This window comes from Haliaeetus leucocephalus, unplaced genomic scaffold, assembly GCF_000737465.1.
Source record: "Haliaeetus leucocephalus isolate CR32 unplaced genomic scaffold, Haliaeetus_leucocephalus-4.0 Scaffold906, whole genome shotgun sequence".
Taxonomy (NCBI): domain Eukaryota; kingdom Metazoa; phylum Chordata; class Aves; order Accipitriformes; family Accipitridae; genus Haliaeetus; species Haliaeetus leucocephalus.
Window position 1 is genome coordinate 1,807,837 of NW_010973342.1, and position 18,065 is coordinate 1,825,901.

The following is an 18,065-nucleotide window of genomic DNA, read 5'->3' on the forward strand; positions in this document are numbered from 1 at the left end:
TACCCACCTTGCCTAGTTTTCCTTCCGAGAACGGTCATTTCAGGCTGTAGGTTGGTATTTAGTATTTCTCTGACTAGAATTCAACGAATAGCACAGGGTTTTCTCCTGTGGGACAGTTAGTATATTGTACCATTTTGTGCGTGTGTGTTTATTTTTCAGCATTTTGCTCTTCTGGTGCTGTTGCTTTATCTGGAACTGCTTGCAAGTCTAGGCAGATAGTAAAAGCAGAATCCTGTGAGAATAACACTGAAATGGGATTTAAAAGGAAGCTTGAGTGTATAGAAGGTTTATGTGGAGGAATAAAGGAGGAAAATAGAGGCTTATAGGGAAGATGAATAAGGTGTTTATTCTTCCTTGTGCTTTCTTGAGCAAACAAGACAATGTTTATAAAAGAAAAAAACTAGGCATTGTAAACTGGCAAAACTATGGGATAAGTTTTGCATGAAGATATCGTGGAAGCGTTTCCTCTCCTTCTCTGCCACCTACACATACATGTCTTCATACTGTTTTCCTTTTCACCTTCACTCCTGACTTTGCGTCCTTTTAACAGTCCCTTTCTCACAGGTATAAGTTGTGCAACCAAAAGGGTTAGGCTTAGCTTTTTAACATGCATCTTAGTGATCGGTTGATTCTTGAACTTTTATCCTGAGACTCTGGGCTAAATCCTAAGTGATATAGTAATGCAGTGCAGTAAATGTGACAGTGCAGAGTTTGTAAAACCCTGGATATGCAATAGTGCAACAATGTGACTTGTAGTTTGAAACCTTTGTGGGAATGTATCTACATGTTTAGTGGAATCATTTTGACCTCTAATTAATGTATTTTTAGGAATGGATTTATATCTAGTAATAATTTTTGTTCCTTTTTAATGTGTAGTTACCACGCAAAAATAAAAATACATGTCTGCTAAGGTATGTTTATTGTATTAATGTCTTTCTATAAAATGAATATTCTTTTTATTAAGTTATGTTTTCTTTTTTTCTTCCCCCACCCCCCCACCCCGTGGTTTTGTTGTTGTTGTGCAGAGCTCTGGGATTGAAACGTTAGTGGAGGAGCTTTGCTCCAGACTGAAAGACCTTCAGAGTAAGCAAGGTGAGGAATAAATCTCTAAACTTCTGAGGCCATATATCGTATTTATCAACTGTGTAACATTCTGAGATGTGGGGCTGGGGGAGCAGGCTGCTAATTCACTAGCTTTTAATACAGGCCATGCAATTTTAAAATACATTTGAGTAATTTCATTCAAATAATTGAAGTGATTCTGTACTAGTATGCTTTGTTTACCTAAGAAATAGCCATTCACAAAGGGACTTTTCCTCATGAAAAGCTATAACTGTTCATAACCAGCTATGCTTGCTTTTTTAGTAAATATGCCGTATTCAGCACCCCCCTTCCCCACCAAAAGAAATAAAAATAAAGTAGGCTTGATTCTGTTCCTGTTTTGTATTGATACTTGCAAACAGTAGATTGGCCTCAAAATCATTATATAGTAGCTATTCCTGTGACAAGCATCCAAGTAGCCATCACAGAGAGGTGTGCTTAAAATTTCCGGGCTTTAGGGAAATGATAATGGGGACTCTATGTTGTCAAGCTTAGGGCAGGGAGCATAATATAAAATTGTGGTGTGTCCAATGAAAGTTCATTGCCCATAAATGTTTGTTCAGGTACATAGCAGCAGCCTTTGACACTTACAGTAAAATTAATATGCTTATTGTGTAGTATAAATAGCAATAAATAAGGGATAAATATTTACCTGCTTAAAGCATGTTTTTAGCTGTTTTCATTCCCTTTTCCTGTTTTTAAACAGTAATTACTAGTCAGCTCCTAGTATTTCATAGTGCTATGCTGTGGCACTTTATTACTGAGCCAAGGTGATGTTGACCATTTATTTTGAAAAAAAGTAACATTAATGTGTATCTTACAGCATTTTTTTGGTATTTTACAGATTTTAATATAAAGAATTAGAAATCTTTAGAGTCACCTCTCACAGGAAATATGCCTTTACATCCACCCAAAGCACAGCAACTACTGCAGGGGTACTTCCTTGTAGTGCAATAGGTGAGAAGTTAGATGCAACCATTCATAAAAATATTTAGTGAAATAGTTGATTTTTTTATATGTATATGTAGCAATGCAAGAAGTTAAGGATTTGTATGTGAAATAACTAAAAATTCAATAGGAGGTCTCCTAGTGGGGGCATTTCTAACCATGGAGTTGCATGCAGCTGCTAGCCAGTCATGTTTGGTGAAATTTGCAGGACATAACAAGACGACTGTGGAAAACTTGAATTTTGGGTGGTAACTTGTAACTTCTTTATGTATAATAACCAGACTATAAATTGTTCTGTTATTTACAGTGTTTTATGGAAATTTACTACTATTACAGGTATACATCCTAATGTTCTTTGTTAAATACTGTTATAATATACACTGGCTTTTTGAATTTTTCTGTTAAGCATTTGGAATTTTCTTCCAAAACAGAGGAGAAGATTCACAAAAAGTTAGAAGGCTCTTTGTCTCCTGAGACTGATTTATCTCCCACAGCAAAGGATCAAGTAGAAATGTATGCATTTTTTTATTATTATTTTTGTCTGAGATGCTTTTTTCTTTTCTCGTTTTACTCCCATGTTTTAACACAGTGAAGTTAACTTAGTGGGGAATCTGGACTTTGTGGATATTAATACATTTTTTTTCCTGCCACCTTCTTTTGTTAATTTCATATATTTAAATATGAGCATTTGGTACCATGGGCTAGTTTAATTTCTGGCAAAGTCCTGACTGCTTTCTTTTGACTGTGTGTACAACTCAAGCAATACTGCATTTTAGTTTCTTTAAGGCCAAGTCAACTAGGCAAATTAAACATCTTTAAAACAGCATTAATTGACACGTTAGACTTGCAGGGAGAGAATCAGTTTCCTGGGTTCAGAACTCTTTGTCTTCTGTTGCAGAAATGGGAAACAAACTCTTTTCTAACCTTTAAACTCTTTATAACCGAAGTGGTCTGCTAGTTACCAAGTACCCGAGTCCAGTGTTACTGAAGTACCCAGGAGTTTTCTCATTGACTTTTCTTGGAGATATGACTGCTTCTGTATCTCTTAATAGTAACCATTGGTGGCAGAAAGTGTTGCTAAATGGATGATACTTCTTCAGGGAACTGATTGTGCTAATGTGCCTTTAACTTAACTGACTTCTGAATGTTGGTTAATAGGTTTTCATTGAAATATATGTGATTCAGTATAAATCTCTTTGCTGTCAAACACATACTACTTTAAACATTGCAGAAAACCATCTTTTAATCTTGTCCCTGTTGCACAAAGCTGTTAAGCATCTTAAAATACTCAAGAACTAATCTTTTTTTGCAATAGCTTTTTCTTAATAACTGGCCGATCAAACTGTGTAGAACTTAACAGATAGTGTCTCAGTTCACTGAGGGGAATTTTTAAAAAACAGAAATTCGGGACTGAACTGACTGAAATTCACGACTTCCTCATTTATACTCTAAATCAAACATGTTTAAGAAGACTGTAGTGAATTGCTACATTATCTAATAAATCTGGAGGTAGGCCTTCACTGTTTCAAGCATCCACAATTTCTGTCTACAGTGAAGTTTAGTACTCCCTAAAAATGGGATTTTTTTTTACTTGGCAGTATGCTTTTAAACATATATTAATATAAGCACTTCTAAAGCTTATCTTAATCTCCCCTTTGTTATCATTCAAATAAACAGTGCAATGAGTGGCATGTGCATATGTAGAACAAACTAGATTTTTTGGCAATTAGATTGGTAGTGTTTTGATGTGGTTTAGTAATACCTTCTAATCTTAATGCCTATCTGAATGTCACCTTTTTGTTTTGATTTCAGGTACTATGAAGCATTTCCTCCTCTTTCTGAAAAGCCAGTTTGCCTGCAGGAAATTATGACTGTATGGAATAAATCCAAAGTATGCTCTTACTCTAGCTCCTCATCTTCATCCACTGCTCCACCAACTAGCACGGATACATCTTCTCCAAAGGACTGCAATAGTGAAAGTGAAGTAACTAAAGACAGAAGTAATAAAGCATCTGCCACTGTACAGGAAAGAACCCAGCAGAAGAAAAGTAAAAATGAGAAAGAAAACAAATTTAGTAACAACAGTGTTGAAGAGAAGCCTGTTTTGTACAAAAAGCAAGTCCGACATAAGTCTGAGGGAAAGATGCGTCCTCGCTCCTGGTCATCTGGATCCAGTGAGGCTGGGTCAAGTTCTAGTGGTAATCAAGGTGAATACAAGGCATCAATGAAATGTATTAAAGTAAGACACAAAACAAGAGAGGTTCGAAATAAAAAAGGGCGTAATGGGCAAAGCAGGCTTTCAGTGAAATCTGGTGAAAAGGCTGATAGAAAAGTCCACAGTGGAAGCAGTAGCAGCAGTAGCAGCGGTTCCATCAAACAGCTGTGCAAAAGAGGTAAAAGGCCGTTAAAAGAAATTGGAAGAAAAGAAGCTGGCGGTAGTGATGGAAAAGATTTGTATTTAGACAGCAGAAATGAAAAGGAATATAAAGAAGAACCCTTGTGGTATACTGAGCCGATTACAGAGTACTTTGTTCCTCTTAGCAGAAAAAGCAAGCTGGAGACTACATACCGCAACAGAGAAGATATATGTGGCGTAACATCAGAGGCTGTAGAAGAGTTGTCTGAATCAGTGCATGGTCTTTGTATTAGCAACAATAATATTCATAAAACATACCTCGCAGCAGGTACTTTCATCGATGGTCACTTTGTAGAAATGCCTGCAGTTCTAAATGAGGATATTGACCTCGCTGGGACCTCAATATGTTCTCAACCAGAGGACGACAAATATTTAGATGATGTTCATCTGTCAGAACTAACACACTTCTATGAAGTGGATATTGATCAATCCATGTTGGATCCTGGTGCCTCAGATACGATGCAAGGGGAGAGTCGGATTTTAAATATGATTCGACAAAAGAGTAAAGAAAAAACTGATTTTGAGGCAGAATGTTGCATAGTGTTAGATGGAATGGAGTTGCAAGGGGAAAGTGCAATATGGACAGATTCGACCAGCTCTGTTGGTGCTGAAGGGTGGTTCTTGCAAGACCTTAGTAATTTAGCTCAATTTTGGGAGTGCTGTTCATCTTCTAGTTCTGGTGATGCAGATGGGGAAAGTTTTGGAGGAGATTCTCCGATCAGATTCTCCCCCATCTTAGACAGCACAATGCTTAATTCACACATGCTTGCTGGCAATCAAGAGCTCTTTTCAGATATTAATGAAGGGTCTGGTATAAACTCTTGTTTTTCAGTGTTTGAAGTGCAATGCAGTAACTCTGTTTTACCATTTTCTTTTGAAACACTCAACTTGGGAAATGAAAATGCAGATTCTAGTAGCACTGCTAATATTCTTGGGAAAACACAGTCTAGATTGCTAATATGGACCAAAAATAGTGCCTTTGATGAAAATGAACACTGTTCCAATCTTTCAACAAGAACTTGTAGTCCATGGTCACACTCGGAAGAAACACGTTCAGACAATGAGACTTTAAATATTCCATATGAAGAATCCACGCAATTTAATGCAGAAGATATTAATTATGTAGTTCCTAGAGTGTCTTCGAGTTATGTAGATGAAGAAATTCTAGATTTTTTGCCAGAAGAAACCTGCCAGCAACAAGCTAGAACTTTAGGAGAAATGCCCACTTTGATTTTCAAAAAAAAATCTAAGCTAGAATCTGTCTGTGGTATTCAGCTAGAACAAAAAGCAGAAAGTAAAGACTATGAAACTACACAAGGGTGTAGTGAAAACAGTCCACATGGAGATGGCTACAGCTCAGGGGTTATTAAAGATATTTGGACAAATATGACAGACAGAAATTCTGCAGCGATGGTAGAAATAGAAGGAATAGAAGATGAATTGTTTTCAACTGATGTAAATAACTATTGCTGCTGTTTGGATACAGAAGCAAAAGTTGAAACCCTCCAGGAGCCCAATAAAGCAGTGCAGAGATCAGAGTATCATCTTTGGGAAGGTCAAAAGGAGAATTTAGAGAAGAGAGCCTTTGTCTCAAATGATTTATCAAAAGTAGATGGTGGTGACTATACTACACCATCAAAACCTTGGGATGTTAACCAGGATAAAGAAAACTCATTTATACTTGGTGGTGTGTATGGGGAGCTCAAAACATTTAACAGTGATGGAGAATGGGCAGTGGTGCCACCTAGTCACTCAAAAGGGAGCTTATTACAATGTGCAGCTTCTGATGTAGTGACAATAGCTGGTACAGATGTTTTTATGACTCCAGGTAATAGCTTTGCCCCTGGTCATAGGCAATTATGGAGGCCATTTGTATCATTTGAACAGAATGAGCAATCAAAGAGTGGTGATAACGGATTAAATAAGGGTTTTTCTTTTATCTTCCATGAAGACTTACTGGGAGCTTGTGGTAACTTTCAAGTTGAAGAACCAGGGCTTGAATACTCATTCTCTTCCTTTGACCTGAACAATCCATTTTCACAAGTTCTTCATGTAGAGTGTTCATTTGAGCCAGAAGGAATTGCATCTTTCAGCCCTAGTTTTAAACCTAAGTCAATTCTGTGCTCTGATTCAGACAGTGAGGTTTTACACCCCAGGATATGTGGTGTTGATCGAACGCAGTACAGGGCTATACGGATTTCTCCAAGGACTCACTTTCGCCCAATTTCTGCATCTGAACTTTCTCCAGGTGGTGGAAGTGAGTCAGAATTTGAGTCAGAAAAAGATGAGGGAAGTATTGCTGTCCCTTCTCAAGTAGATGTATTTGAGGATCCACAAGCAGATCTCAAACCTCTGGAAGAAGATGCAGAAAAAGAAGGGCATTATTATGGAAAATCAGAGCTTGAATCTGGAAAATTCCTTCCCAGATTAAAAAAGTCTGGAATGGAGAAGAGTGCACAAACATCATTGGATTCCCAAGAAGAGTCGGCTGGGATGTTGCCAGTAGGAAACCAAGATCCCTGTTTAGAATGCAGTATGAAAGAATCTCTAGATGGGAGGGCAATGGAGAGCTCCAAAGTAAACTGCAGAATAGTGGAGCCACGTGAGGAGACTAGCAGGTTTTGCAGTTGTAAAGCAGGGTGCCATTTCCCCACGTACGAGGATAATCCTGTTTCTTCAGGAGAGCTTGAAGAGGTATGTGGATATATAAAATTACAGAATTTGCAGCTGGCAGCTGATAACCAGCAATTTGTCATGTGACAGTTCAATTTTAATGCTTGTAATTGTATAGCTCTCTAGAAAGTTCAGTTTTGTTGAAACACTGGAGGTTCCATCTGAATATAAGGAAAAACTTTTTTGCTGTAAGGGTGACCTAGTGCTGGCACAGGTTGCCCAGGAAGGTTGTAGAGTCTCCATCCTTGGAGATACTCAAAAGACATCTGGATGCGGTCCTGGGCAACCTGCTGTGGGTGGCCCAGCTTGAGCGGGGGTAGTTGGACACAATGACCTCCAGAGTTCGCTTTGAACCTCAGTCATTCTGTGATTCTTTGAAAAATGAACCATCTTCAGTCATTATGGTGTCATCTTGCATACCTGTAGAAATATATGCATGTATACACTCATGTAACTTTACAATCTGTTTACCTTAGGTTTTTAGCTTATTTGATTTACATATAATATGTTAAAATGTGCATAAAGTTTGAATAATGAGAAATTACTGATTTTGATTCAAACCTATTTTAAAATTTTGAACAGGAAGATCTGAAGTCAGTTTTTTTAATATAGTTACTTCCAAGTAGAATAATTTGGAGTTGAATTATTGAATGTAAACTTCAGCAAAGAAAGGTTTGTAGAAAGGCTTAATTGTCTGAAAATTAAAATGTTCTCTTGTCAGCATAGACACAAAAAGAAATAAAACATGGATGCAAAATATCCATGTCTACTACAGTACTGTCAGGAGGCCTAACTATAACTACGAGTTAAGCTCAGAGTTTTCTTTCAGGTACTTGTAGCCATAGGTTAAGTAATGGTCAAGAGCAAAAATCCTTTCCAGCCAAAAATATCCAAGTTCCTTCTTGCGATGAGTTCCTTCTGCTCTTGAGAAGAAATATTTGACCAACAAAATAATTTAGTTGTGCGGCCAGCCCAGAGATATTGTCTGGATAGTTATAAGTTGCATCTTACATTTTCTTTTCTTCTTCAGCCTCCTCTTCCACATACTCAGCAGTTGTAATATCTACATTAGGAGGGATTTTTTTTTCATTTTCAACTGAAGAGGTGCACCCAGCTTTGTTGTGCTATTGTATACTCCTCAATTATTAGTTTGAAACACTAATTCATGCAGGGAAAGCTAACTTTTCTCTTGCTAAAACTAAAGCTAACCTTTTTGTTGAACAAAATCAGAGTTCCTTATTTTCCTTCTTCCCTATTTGTTTCTCCTCTCATCCTCCTTTAAATTCATTGCTATTGCAGCTTCTTTTCCCACTGTTAATAAGTTGATTTCTGCTGCTTGCACAAGAGAATCAAATTTGTGACTTTTCCAGACCCTTTCTAGACATCTTGGTTCCTGCTGCTCTGTTAAGTTAATGGAGATGAAGTGGCTCCAAAAGTCTTTTCTGGAGCCTGGGAAGCTTCTGTGTTTGTGCCAGGCCTTGCAAAAAGAGTCACCAAAAACATTAATAAACTTAGACTGTAAGTCAGAACAGATTCTAGAATTACCTTTTACCAGGAGTAAGCAGAATCTAACTTCATCATGCAGTAGGACATAATGAATGAACAAATGGTATAATACAGTTGTTTGTGACACCAAGAGTCTAAAGTTCCTTTCAGCCCCTTCCAGATATCCTTTCTGAATGCATAGTGCTCCGTGAGGATGTTTATTCTCATCTTTGCTTCAACCACTTATCCACTCGAGAAAGTAGAAAGTGTCTGGTATAAGTTTACAGTGATTCCATAGTTTATGATAGCTATGAGGCTTGAAAAAAACGTTGGTACTGAATGGTGCTCAAAAAGCTCTGGTATTTTATTTTCTTTAAGTTCCTTAGTGCAGGAGGAAACCCAACTGCTTCTCTTGCTCAGGTCACATGATTTTGTAGGCATTTTCATAGCTTCAAAATTATAAGCCACTGAGAAGTACAAAGGGCCAACAACCATCTCAGCAGTCTAGACTCCAATCTGGTTTGCAATTAAGCTCTTCCTGGGGGGCTTGAGGAGCCTGATTACAACCTAAACTCAGAAGGACTGGGTTAACTAGCTCTCCTGTATCTAGTGTGTCTCAAGAGGGTGTATGCACACTGTGGGCTTTTCTGAGAGCCATTAATGTGCATCTGAAGATAATTGGCTTTTTGGCTTGAGACCATTTATCTAAATTTATTATTGTAGTTAAGTCTATCTGTAAAGGAAGAGGGTATTTTTAAGCATTAAAGCAATTTTAATATGTTGGTTATGAAGTAAACTTTAATCAGTAAAGATGATGACTATATTGTGTGTAGGAAGGGGTGCAAATGTCTTATGTGTGTGAGCTTTTTTCTTTTTAAGAGTGATATTATTTATTTTCATGAACATTAAACAAAATCAATATAAAATACTTAGAAGTAGAACAGTTTAGGAGAAGTATTCCTCCTGGACACCCCACGTGTACATGCATGGGAAAAAGAGTTTTAACTTGAGAAGGGGCTGTGGAATTGACTGATTAGTATAGATCAATATTTGTGAAGAATTTTTTTAAATGAAACCTCTGTGCTTCCTTTTATTGAATTATGACAAAAATTAAAGTTATTCTTTAACTCACTGTTGTCTAACATAAAGTTTGAGTTGTGTTCTGAGGTACCTCCAATATTTTTGCATAAATAATGGATGTGAAAATACTAATGTAGACCACAGTGTAATAGTAACACATTCTGTTTTGCATCACATAAACTTGTATTATATATGTGCTGTGCAAACACATGTCTTTAAATACCTATTCATCAGACTGTAGGAGAATCTGGTTCAGTTTTGTCCCTCTTACCTCGTATATTAGAGCACTTCTTTTAGAATTATAGCATATTTTGCAGCAGGAATTTGCTTGATAGCTCCTGCAGAAGTTCTTCAAAAGTGATTGATAATTATATACCTAGCCTTAAGATTAAAAAATACCCCAAAAACCCAAACAAACAAGACCCCATCCCCCCCACCAACAACCTCTAAACAACAACAACAAAACCCACAAAAATAACCCCTGAAGTACAGTCCCTTTTCTTCCAAGTAAATGCTCTTGCTACTTAGGTGTGGAGTCATGGGTAAGTACGCAATCTGGTCCAGTTAATGGTCTCTGCATATAACAGCGCTGAATCTCTTATCAACAAAGGTTATATGGGCTCTGATCTAGTAGGTGTGCCCTAATAATGCTTATACTATCAAGTCCTTGAGATAGATAAAGGGACTTGTGGGGTTTGTTGGGATCAGTACCAAACTTTTAAGGTCTGAACATGCCTAGGACTATGCATTTGGGGATGAGGAAATTTTACTGGCAAAAGCCATAAGTGTTTATGGATCTCATGACTTAATTGGTCTATTAGTTTTGGTGAGGTACTTTGCTTGACTGGAGTAATGCAATGTAAGTGTATAACTCCTTTAGGAAGGGCTGGCAAGAGAGGAAGGGAAGAAGGGTGCCTTACAGAGATCAGTAGTGTAGGAGATAACATTCCATAAACCTAGGTAGTGATAAGAGGGAGGCAAAATTCAGAGAGGTCTGCTTTGTGCCTTAAAATCAGGAAAATCAAGTGGGAAAAACATTAAAGAGCGCATAGAGTCATCCACATAGAAAGCAAAGGACTTCACTGTAAAAGAGAGAGTAACCTGGGGGCTGAGAAAGGGTTGGTCCAGATAGTTCGTGGTATGTGCTGGTCATGGCAGATGATGAAAACACCTACAAAGAGTCTGAGCTCTAACTTTCTAATTAATAAGACATTAATTTGCTGAGATTTTGAAGGGTGAAGAAGGTATCTTGTATATACGAGAGGGTCCTTAAAAAGATAGAGTTCACAATGACAGTATAAAAATTACAAGGAAAAAACCAAGGTTTAAAGTAGGCCAATAAAATAAAGATTTGGTATACCTGAAAGTCCTGGAAGTAAATTGGAAGCAGAAAAATGACTGAAGGATATTTCTGAGAGACAGAACTAACAGGCTTCGAAAGCTATGGAAAGATAATGTCAAAAAGGTATTGTTTATTGCATTTTTGTCACTGTTTGAATTGTTGGTGAAAAGATAATTAAGCAAAGCAGTAGTAAGATAAACTACACTGTTTCAGCTAGTCATAGGAATATTCGGCTAAATATCATGAGGAGCAGCAAGTAATTTGAAAAAAGCATAGTAGAATACTTGTTTGAGAACACACAGAAGATGGAAATGTGTTTGCCTTTTATATATTTTTTTATCTTTTAAAAGAGGAAAATGGAACTTGGGGTGTTACCAATGACTCTCTTAAATTCCGTAAAGAAATGTTTTAAACTGTAAGTGGCACAGATGCATGAGAAACTGAGAAAATGTCTAAGTATTGGTTTGGCCAAAAGGTTGTACTCTCAAAATAACAGTCAGTGGCTTACTAGAGGGCAAGGGAGATGATTAATTTCTCTGGTCTAGGGCATAAAATGCATGTTTATGAAAATTCCTGATGATACCAAACTGGGAAAGTCTGCAGTTACGTTGGAAGACAGGATTAGAATCAAAAGGTTGTTAAATTGGAGAAATGGTCTGAAAAATACAATGCAGTCCAGCAGGGACAAATACAAACTTCTGAAGAAAATAATCCTCTTCACAAACACAGTGTGAGGACTGACAGGCGAGGAAATGATGTGAAACAGAAAAGCATCTTCAAGTAGGTCATAAGCTGAGCATAAGTCAGGAATGACACACTGCGAAAGACAGCGACATTGTTATAAATAGGAGTGCCTTTCTGTAAGAGGGGAAGTAATTGCTCCTCTGTAGTTGGAACTGGAAAGCCTTCTGCTGGAGTACTGGGCTCAGCTCCCATTGCTTTGTATCAAGAAAGATGTCCTGAGGAGAGCAACACAAAGATCACTACTTGTGAAAACAAAGTGAAGGAATTGGGGTTATTTTATCTCAAAAAAGAGAAACTTGAAGAAGAACCCAGCAGTTTTGCAGAAGCCATGTTCACAGTTACAGGAGATAAGGAAAAAGCTGTGCTTGTTCTGTAGGCTCTGGTAAACATGAAGGAAGTTGATGTGATGACCTTGAATCACAGCAAGGGAAATTGAACTAAAAGAATTCTAACCAGAAAATGAGCTTACTGTAAGGCTCAATTATTTTTAGGGAAGCAGTGCAAATTCTGTCTTGAAGAGATTTAGAGTGTAGGAATAGTGCATTATAGTTGATTCTGGCTTTGTGCAAGAGTAGGGGCCAGGTGATCTCGTAGGGTTCCTTGCACATATATTTTCAGTGAAATTAGAGAATTAGGTGACTGCCAAATAGGTTTTAAGAATATTAAGTCTAGACTCAGCTCCCTTTATTCATTTGTGACCAGCTTCTTGAGCTAGTTGTATCTTCCCTGGGTAGCTGATGAACTAAAATTAGGATCTGATCTTTTGGAATGGGACTCAATGGGTTCATTGCTGCTTTGACTTCTAACGTATTCATGTGTTTCTTGTATTCTTTGATAACAAGGGGTTGCAGAGCCAGGTTCAAGGCAGTTTGTACTTACAGATTAATATGACTTACTTTTCCTGTGTTTGGTTATGAAACTCAGTCGTAACACTTCAGAAAATATTCAGATCATAATGAGGCTTTAGTGCTTATTCTGTTCAGATTGTGCAAAACTCTTCACTGCCTCGATCCTTGTCAGCATGCATTTTGAAAGAGTAGAAATATTTTATGCTGGTGTTTTCAAATTAGTATTTAAAGCCCAAAGAGTCTACCCTGAAAGGCATATCAATTTAGATGAAAAAATAATAGCTATTTAGATGAGTAGCTGGAAAACTTAATAAAACTTTTCATAAAATACTGAAAGTACCCGTTTTTTCAAGACATTCAGGCGGATGGTCCTTAAAACTGTAGACCCCAGCTCTGCGAAGATGCTTTGCATAAATTTTGCTTGAAGAATAAAGTTCTGACAGATGTACCTTTTCTGACTAGCAAATGACTAATCTGCCATATGAACTTGCTGTTGACTTTTGTCTGTAATTGCAGGGAAAGACACCTGGTCCTTCCCAACTTTGGTAGTCGTTGTTTCCTCACCTGCCTAAATGCTCTGTCAAAGATATTCCTAAAAGTTGGCTTAGATAGAAACTACAGTTAAATTTCAGCTCTGTCAGCAAGCCAACAGTACCACTCAAATGTGCTGTTTATTAGGCTGCCTCCTGGTCACAGTTGAAAACCATGGCATTGGATACATCCCTTGCTGTAGTGAGTACAGGACACTTTACACAAGCAAAATAAGCAAAAGAGTAAAATGCTCCTCCCGGGCATTCGTTCTGGCAGGCCGAGCTCTCCAGTCTGAAATGTGTTCACCAAAGCAGCTTGTCCTTTTCCCCAGATTAATATAATATGATATTCTGCTGCATACTCACCATACAGCTTCATCAGCTAATGAATTACATATTGCTGTCCGTAGCAGTCTGGTGAAGAAACCAGCAATACAATAAAACTCTGTAGAACAATAATCTTCTTTGGCTGCTGTATTTCAAATATGTGTGTGAGTGAAAGAGGTGAGGAAAAATCTCATCGATTGTAGGAAATGGCATTCATGGTGCAGGAAACAATCTTTCGCTTTTATGCTTGTTTTCCCTTTTCATTTCTGTCCTTAAAACACTGAATTACTTTTCCGTTGTGATGCTGGAGATCAAATACACTCTTTAAAACGGTTGTCGCCCACTTAAGCTCACAAAATCTCTCCTTCGTGTAGCTACTTTAGCTAGATTACGGAGTCATTTCACTGTAATTTGATCTTTTAGTTGAAAAAACCCTAATACTTGCTTTTGTTCCTTTAGAAAGTATTTGTACTGATGTTTGCCAGGAATGACTGTTCTTTTGTATACCAGAGGTTTCATTTGAAGTTTTGGATAAAAGACCTACGTGGACAGCCCTGCTGTTGTATGAAGTTCTTAGGAATGTTCATTTGAGAAGACAGACATAAAATGATGTTGGAGGGAACACATGTGAGTTAGATGCCAGTGAAGCACATATAACTGCTATTTAAAGTTTGAAACTATTTTACTCTTTCAAACTCTGATGCAAACATTAAAATTATTTTTTTCTGCTGTTGGCTTAACTCAGTATAGGAGAGGCAACAGGGGGACAGAAGCATAATTTGAGTTTTAGTTTTTGCATGTAACTGCACAATTCTGACCCAAATCTGCTGAAAATTCATAGACAGTTGTGGTTGAAATCAGCTGTGACTTGGCGCAGGAGAATCTTGCATAGCTATAATATTATGGTGGTGTTTGTGCTTGTGAATGCCGAAGTCCTCAAGTGATTTTACATCGCCTGAAACAGAGGCTCTCAGAGAAGCCTCAGTTACCATACATCTAGCTGTAGAACAAGATAGGAAACCCATCAGTCTTCTCTCAGACCTGAGCAAGACTGGGAGCGAAACAGCATTGCAGTTGGGTTTGCCTTGTTGTCTTTGAGCTCTGCTTGAGAATAAAGTAAAATAAATATGAATAGTTTCAAAGGAAAGACTTCCCCTTGCAATTTCTAATACCAGTACCACTGAGAATCATAGCTATTTAGATGGGTAGCTGGTAAATTTAATAAAACTTTTCACAGAACGCTGGAAGTGTATGTGAGTATGTGTGAGAGAGAGGAAGGAAGCAAAAATTGAAAATGCTGTTTTAAAAGGGAGAGAATGCCAACAAAAGAAGGTAGAGTCATGGTACTATTCTGGAGTTGGTATTTCGTATTTACTAATTGTGAGTATTTCTTTAATTCACAGAAATTTTCATGATGATAGACTGTGCAATTATAGTAAACATCTAAGCAACTGTAGGAAAAAATGGTTTTCTTCAGTGAATGTATAAAACGGACATCAGCTTGTGCCCTCCATCCCTTCCCAAACAAAACCCCCAAATGGCTTCAGTATGGATAGTGGGTCTTTCTACAGCCGTGCTTTTGCTTTATACATCTGACCTTGATGCTGATTCAGAAAGCAACACAAGTCATTCCACGAGGGTCAGTGTGAGGGCAAGAGGGCCAGGTCTGAGCTCAAACTGAAGTCTTGCTGGGCTGCTTCTGCATTCAGCCAGGAGATGTGTGTCTGGCTTTCTCTAAATCTTCTGGTATTGAGGCAGTGATGGAAGGACACGGGAGCTGAGGCAGCCTGCAGCCAGCATCAGTTCAGTCGCCAAGCTGTCCTGAAGGAGGTGTGTAGGCTCTGATGGTGACTTAGCCCAAGAAGCAAGACTGCCGTAGCTTGTTACACCCTGCCAGACTCAAGCTGGCTTTGCTTGTGACCAGTGGTGGTTCATCCAGCTTATCACGAGTGCAGGTGTGACGCCAGCAATGTGGGAAACTTTGAAGTTAATTAAGTGTTGTGCCTGTGGAGTTTAGATGCCTCTATCTATAGTCAGTAGCAGAGTGAGGCTTCCATGATTGAATTTATTTGTAAATGCACATATTTCTTACTAAGTCCTGCTTCAAATACCCTTGAGCTTGCTTTTTTTTCCCCTTTCTTTCTTTTTGCCTTTTTTTTTTTACTTAAACTATAGTTTAACGTTCTAAGATCTTCCTCATGTTGACACATTTATTATCTAGTTTAATTTTATGTTATCCCATTGGTGGTAATGGTACTGCTAATTCACCCTTCCAGACTTTAAACATTAAATTTTGCCGCTTTCTGTTTGCTTTCTTTTCTGTTTTGTTTTACACTGAACTATTTGTCATGTTGACTGATGTTGTTTCATTGTATTTTCATCTCTTGGGTAGCTGTCTGTTCTCCCTGGTTTTATACTTAGATTATAAAGTGTAGGGCTGGAATTCATCTTTTTGTTCCGGATTTGTACAAGTCTATGTGGGCGAAGCAGGAGTGTGGAGTTCATATTGGCTACAAGAGTTCACATAACGGATGTTCTATTGTAGTTTGACAGTCCTTTCCCATTAGAAATTGAACAGTGTGACCTGTAAGACCTAGCAAATTGGTTGTAATACCCGAGTGTCCTCCTTTACATGTAAGTATATTATTTATGGCATAATGAAGTGTGATTATTGTCTAAACACTTTCCTATATTGAATACTAATCTGCAGAGAATGAGTGGCAGCCAGGAAAAGCAATGCTGGTGGGAAAAGGCGCTCTATTCTCCCCTTTTTCCTGCATCACAGTGTGAAGGTAAGAAGCTATGGCTGTTTGAACTACCTTGCTGTTGCACCTGTGTTAGAATGAAATGCTCTTTCTTACGGATTGGAATTGCTGCAGATGAATTGGAAGTACCAAAAACTAGTAAACTTCCACAATAAATTGTCTTTATCTGAGAGAAAACTGGGATGCTTCAGTTACATTTGTAATAGATCTCTAGCATGCTTCTAAATAGTTTTTAAATGAAAGTGCTTTTAAAATAGTCTTAACATTTATGCACATTTACTTAATTCCAGTACCTGGAATTAAGTAAGTAGAATATTAATCTCTGACTCTGAAAATACTTTACTGCATTTTTTAGGATGTTTCAACCTGAATAATACTTACTAGGTAGCTAATTTTATAAGAATGAAAACATGATAATTACCTTTATGGGTTCGTATAAATAACATACCAGTTACTCAGTGAATGTGTGGACTTTCTCTAAAGCTGAGAAGGAGAGGGATTTGCCTCTCGGCCACTCCCTTCACAGTGACAATCTGGGAATTTCTCTGTCCTGCACAGAGATTAAGTCCAGTCTTGGTAGGCAGGCTGCTCGCAAGCGGAAGCAGGTGTGCTTCCAGCACTCTCTGTTGCCTCCCAAGAATTCGTAGCATCTGACAGCTGGCCCAAGCCCAGTTTTTCAGTGGACAGGCAAGAATCCAGACACCTTTTTTTTTCCCTGCATACCAATTTACCTTTGCTGGGGAGAAGGCAAGAAGTTAAATAAGAACATCCTGTATACCAAATTGACAGGCTGGCTGATGCTTTCTGTTGGTAGAGGCTCAGTGCAAGAAACTCTTGATCAGAGACTTGGTTCCGTAATAAGCCGTAAGTAGATTAGCTAGTAATTATTACTGAACTATTTTTGGAGTGCACCTTAAAGTGCAGCCAACTAAACTCTGTTCTCGGTGCCTAAATGCCCTTACTTTGGTGTTTAGGATAGTTTGGATTACTTTCAAGAACACCTTAACTTACTTCACTCCCAACTATAGAAGTGTGTTTGCACAGTGAGAGAGAATAGATTGATACCTACAGGACTGTAATTTGCCTCCTGGACTGGTCACAGAAGCTCCCATATTAGAAAAATACTCAGTATTTACAAAGTAAAGATATTTAGTGTTCTTTTGTAAAGTTGTGGGGGTTTTTTTGCACGGTGATAATTGCAGAGGTATTGTTGGTCTAATAGCAAATGCAGTGACTTGCACTCTTGAGTATTTATTTTATACAGAGTAGTCCTTGAATATCTGTGAGTGAATTGTGTCATCTTTTTGCTGACATCTGCTGGTGAACCTGCATAACCATCCAAGTGTTTCACCACATTATTTCGCCAGAGGGAGACAGAATATGCAGTATAATATACTAGGAAGTCCAGAGCCTGCTTGATACAGTGGCAGAATTTCTGTGGAGTAGTTCCAGGATTTCCTCTTTTAGACTAAGTTTAACAAAACCAGAGCTTTATCCTCAGAGATAATGTTATTTCACAGATCTTTAGCTGCATCCAGTTTTCTGTATGGCTATTTTTTGTATATGGATATTGATGCATGTGATCCATATATATCTGTATGATATATGTTGATATTATATATGGAAGTTTACTCTGGTAAGTAGAAACCACAGCCATTCACATCAACTTTTTTTTTTGAGCTTCAGTCAGGATCAAGCTGCTGCTGCAGTATATTTTGTATGGGTATAGAAATAGGAATGATCTTGAACACCATGCAGTATCAGAACTGAAAAATGTACTGAAGCATTTATAATAAAGAAGTAATT

At 37.9% G+C, this 18,065-nt stretch overlaps 1 protein-coding gene across 4 annotated transcripts in view; it reads left to right on the forward strand.

Moving 5' to 3' along the window:
- The window catches only part of KIAA0232 (KIAA0232 ortholog), a 52,491-nt gene that overhangs the window by 30,403 nt on the left and 4,023 nt on the right, over positions 1-18,065 (forward strand). For all 4 annotated transcript variants that reach the window (XM_010583489.1, XM_010583492.1, XM_010583491.1 and 1 more), the window contains 4 exons: positions 1,026-1,092; positions 2,481-2,562; positions 3,862-7,159; positions 16,205-16,286. In XM_010583489.1, coding sequence (XP_010581791.1) covers positions 1,026-1,092; positions 2,481-2,562; positions 3,862-7,159; positions 16,205-16,286 — 3,529 coding nt within the window. The remainder of the gene's footprint in view (positions 1-1,025; positions 1,093-2,480; positions 2,563-3,861; positions 7,160-16,204; positions 16,287-18,065) is intronic.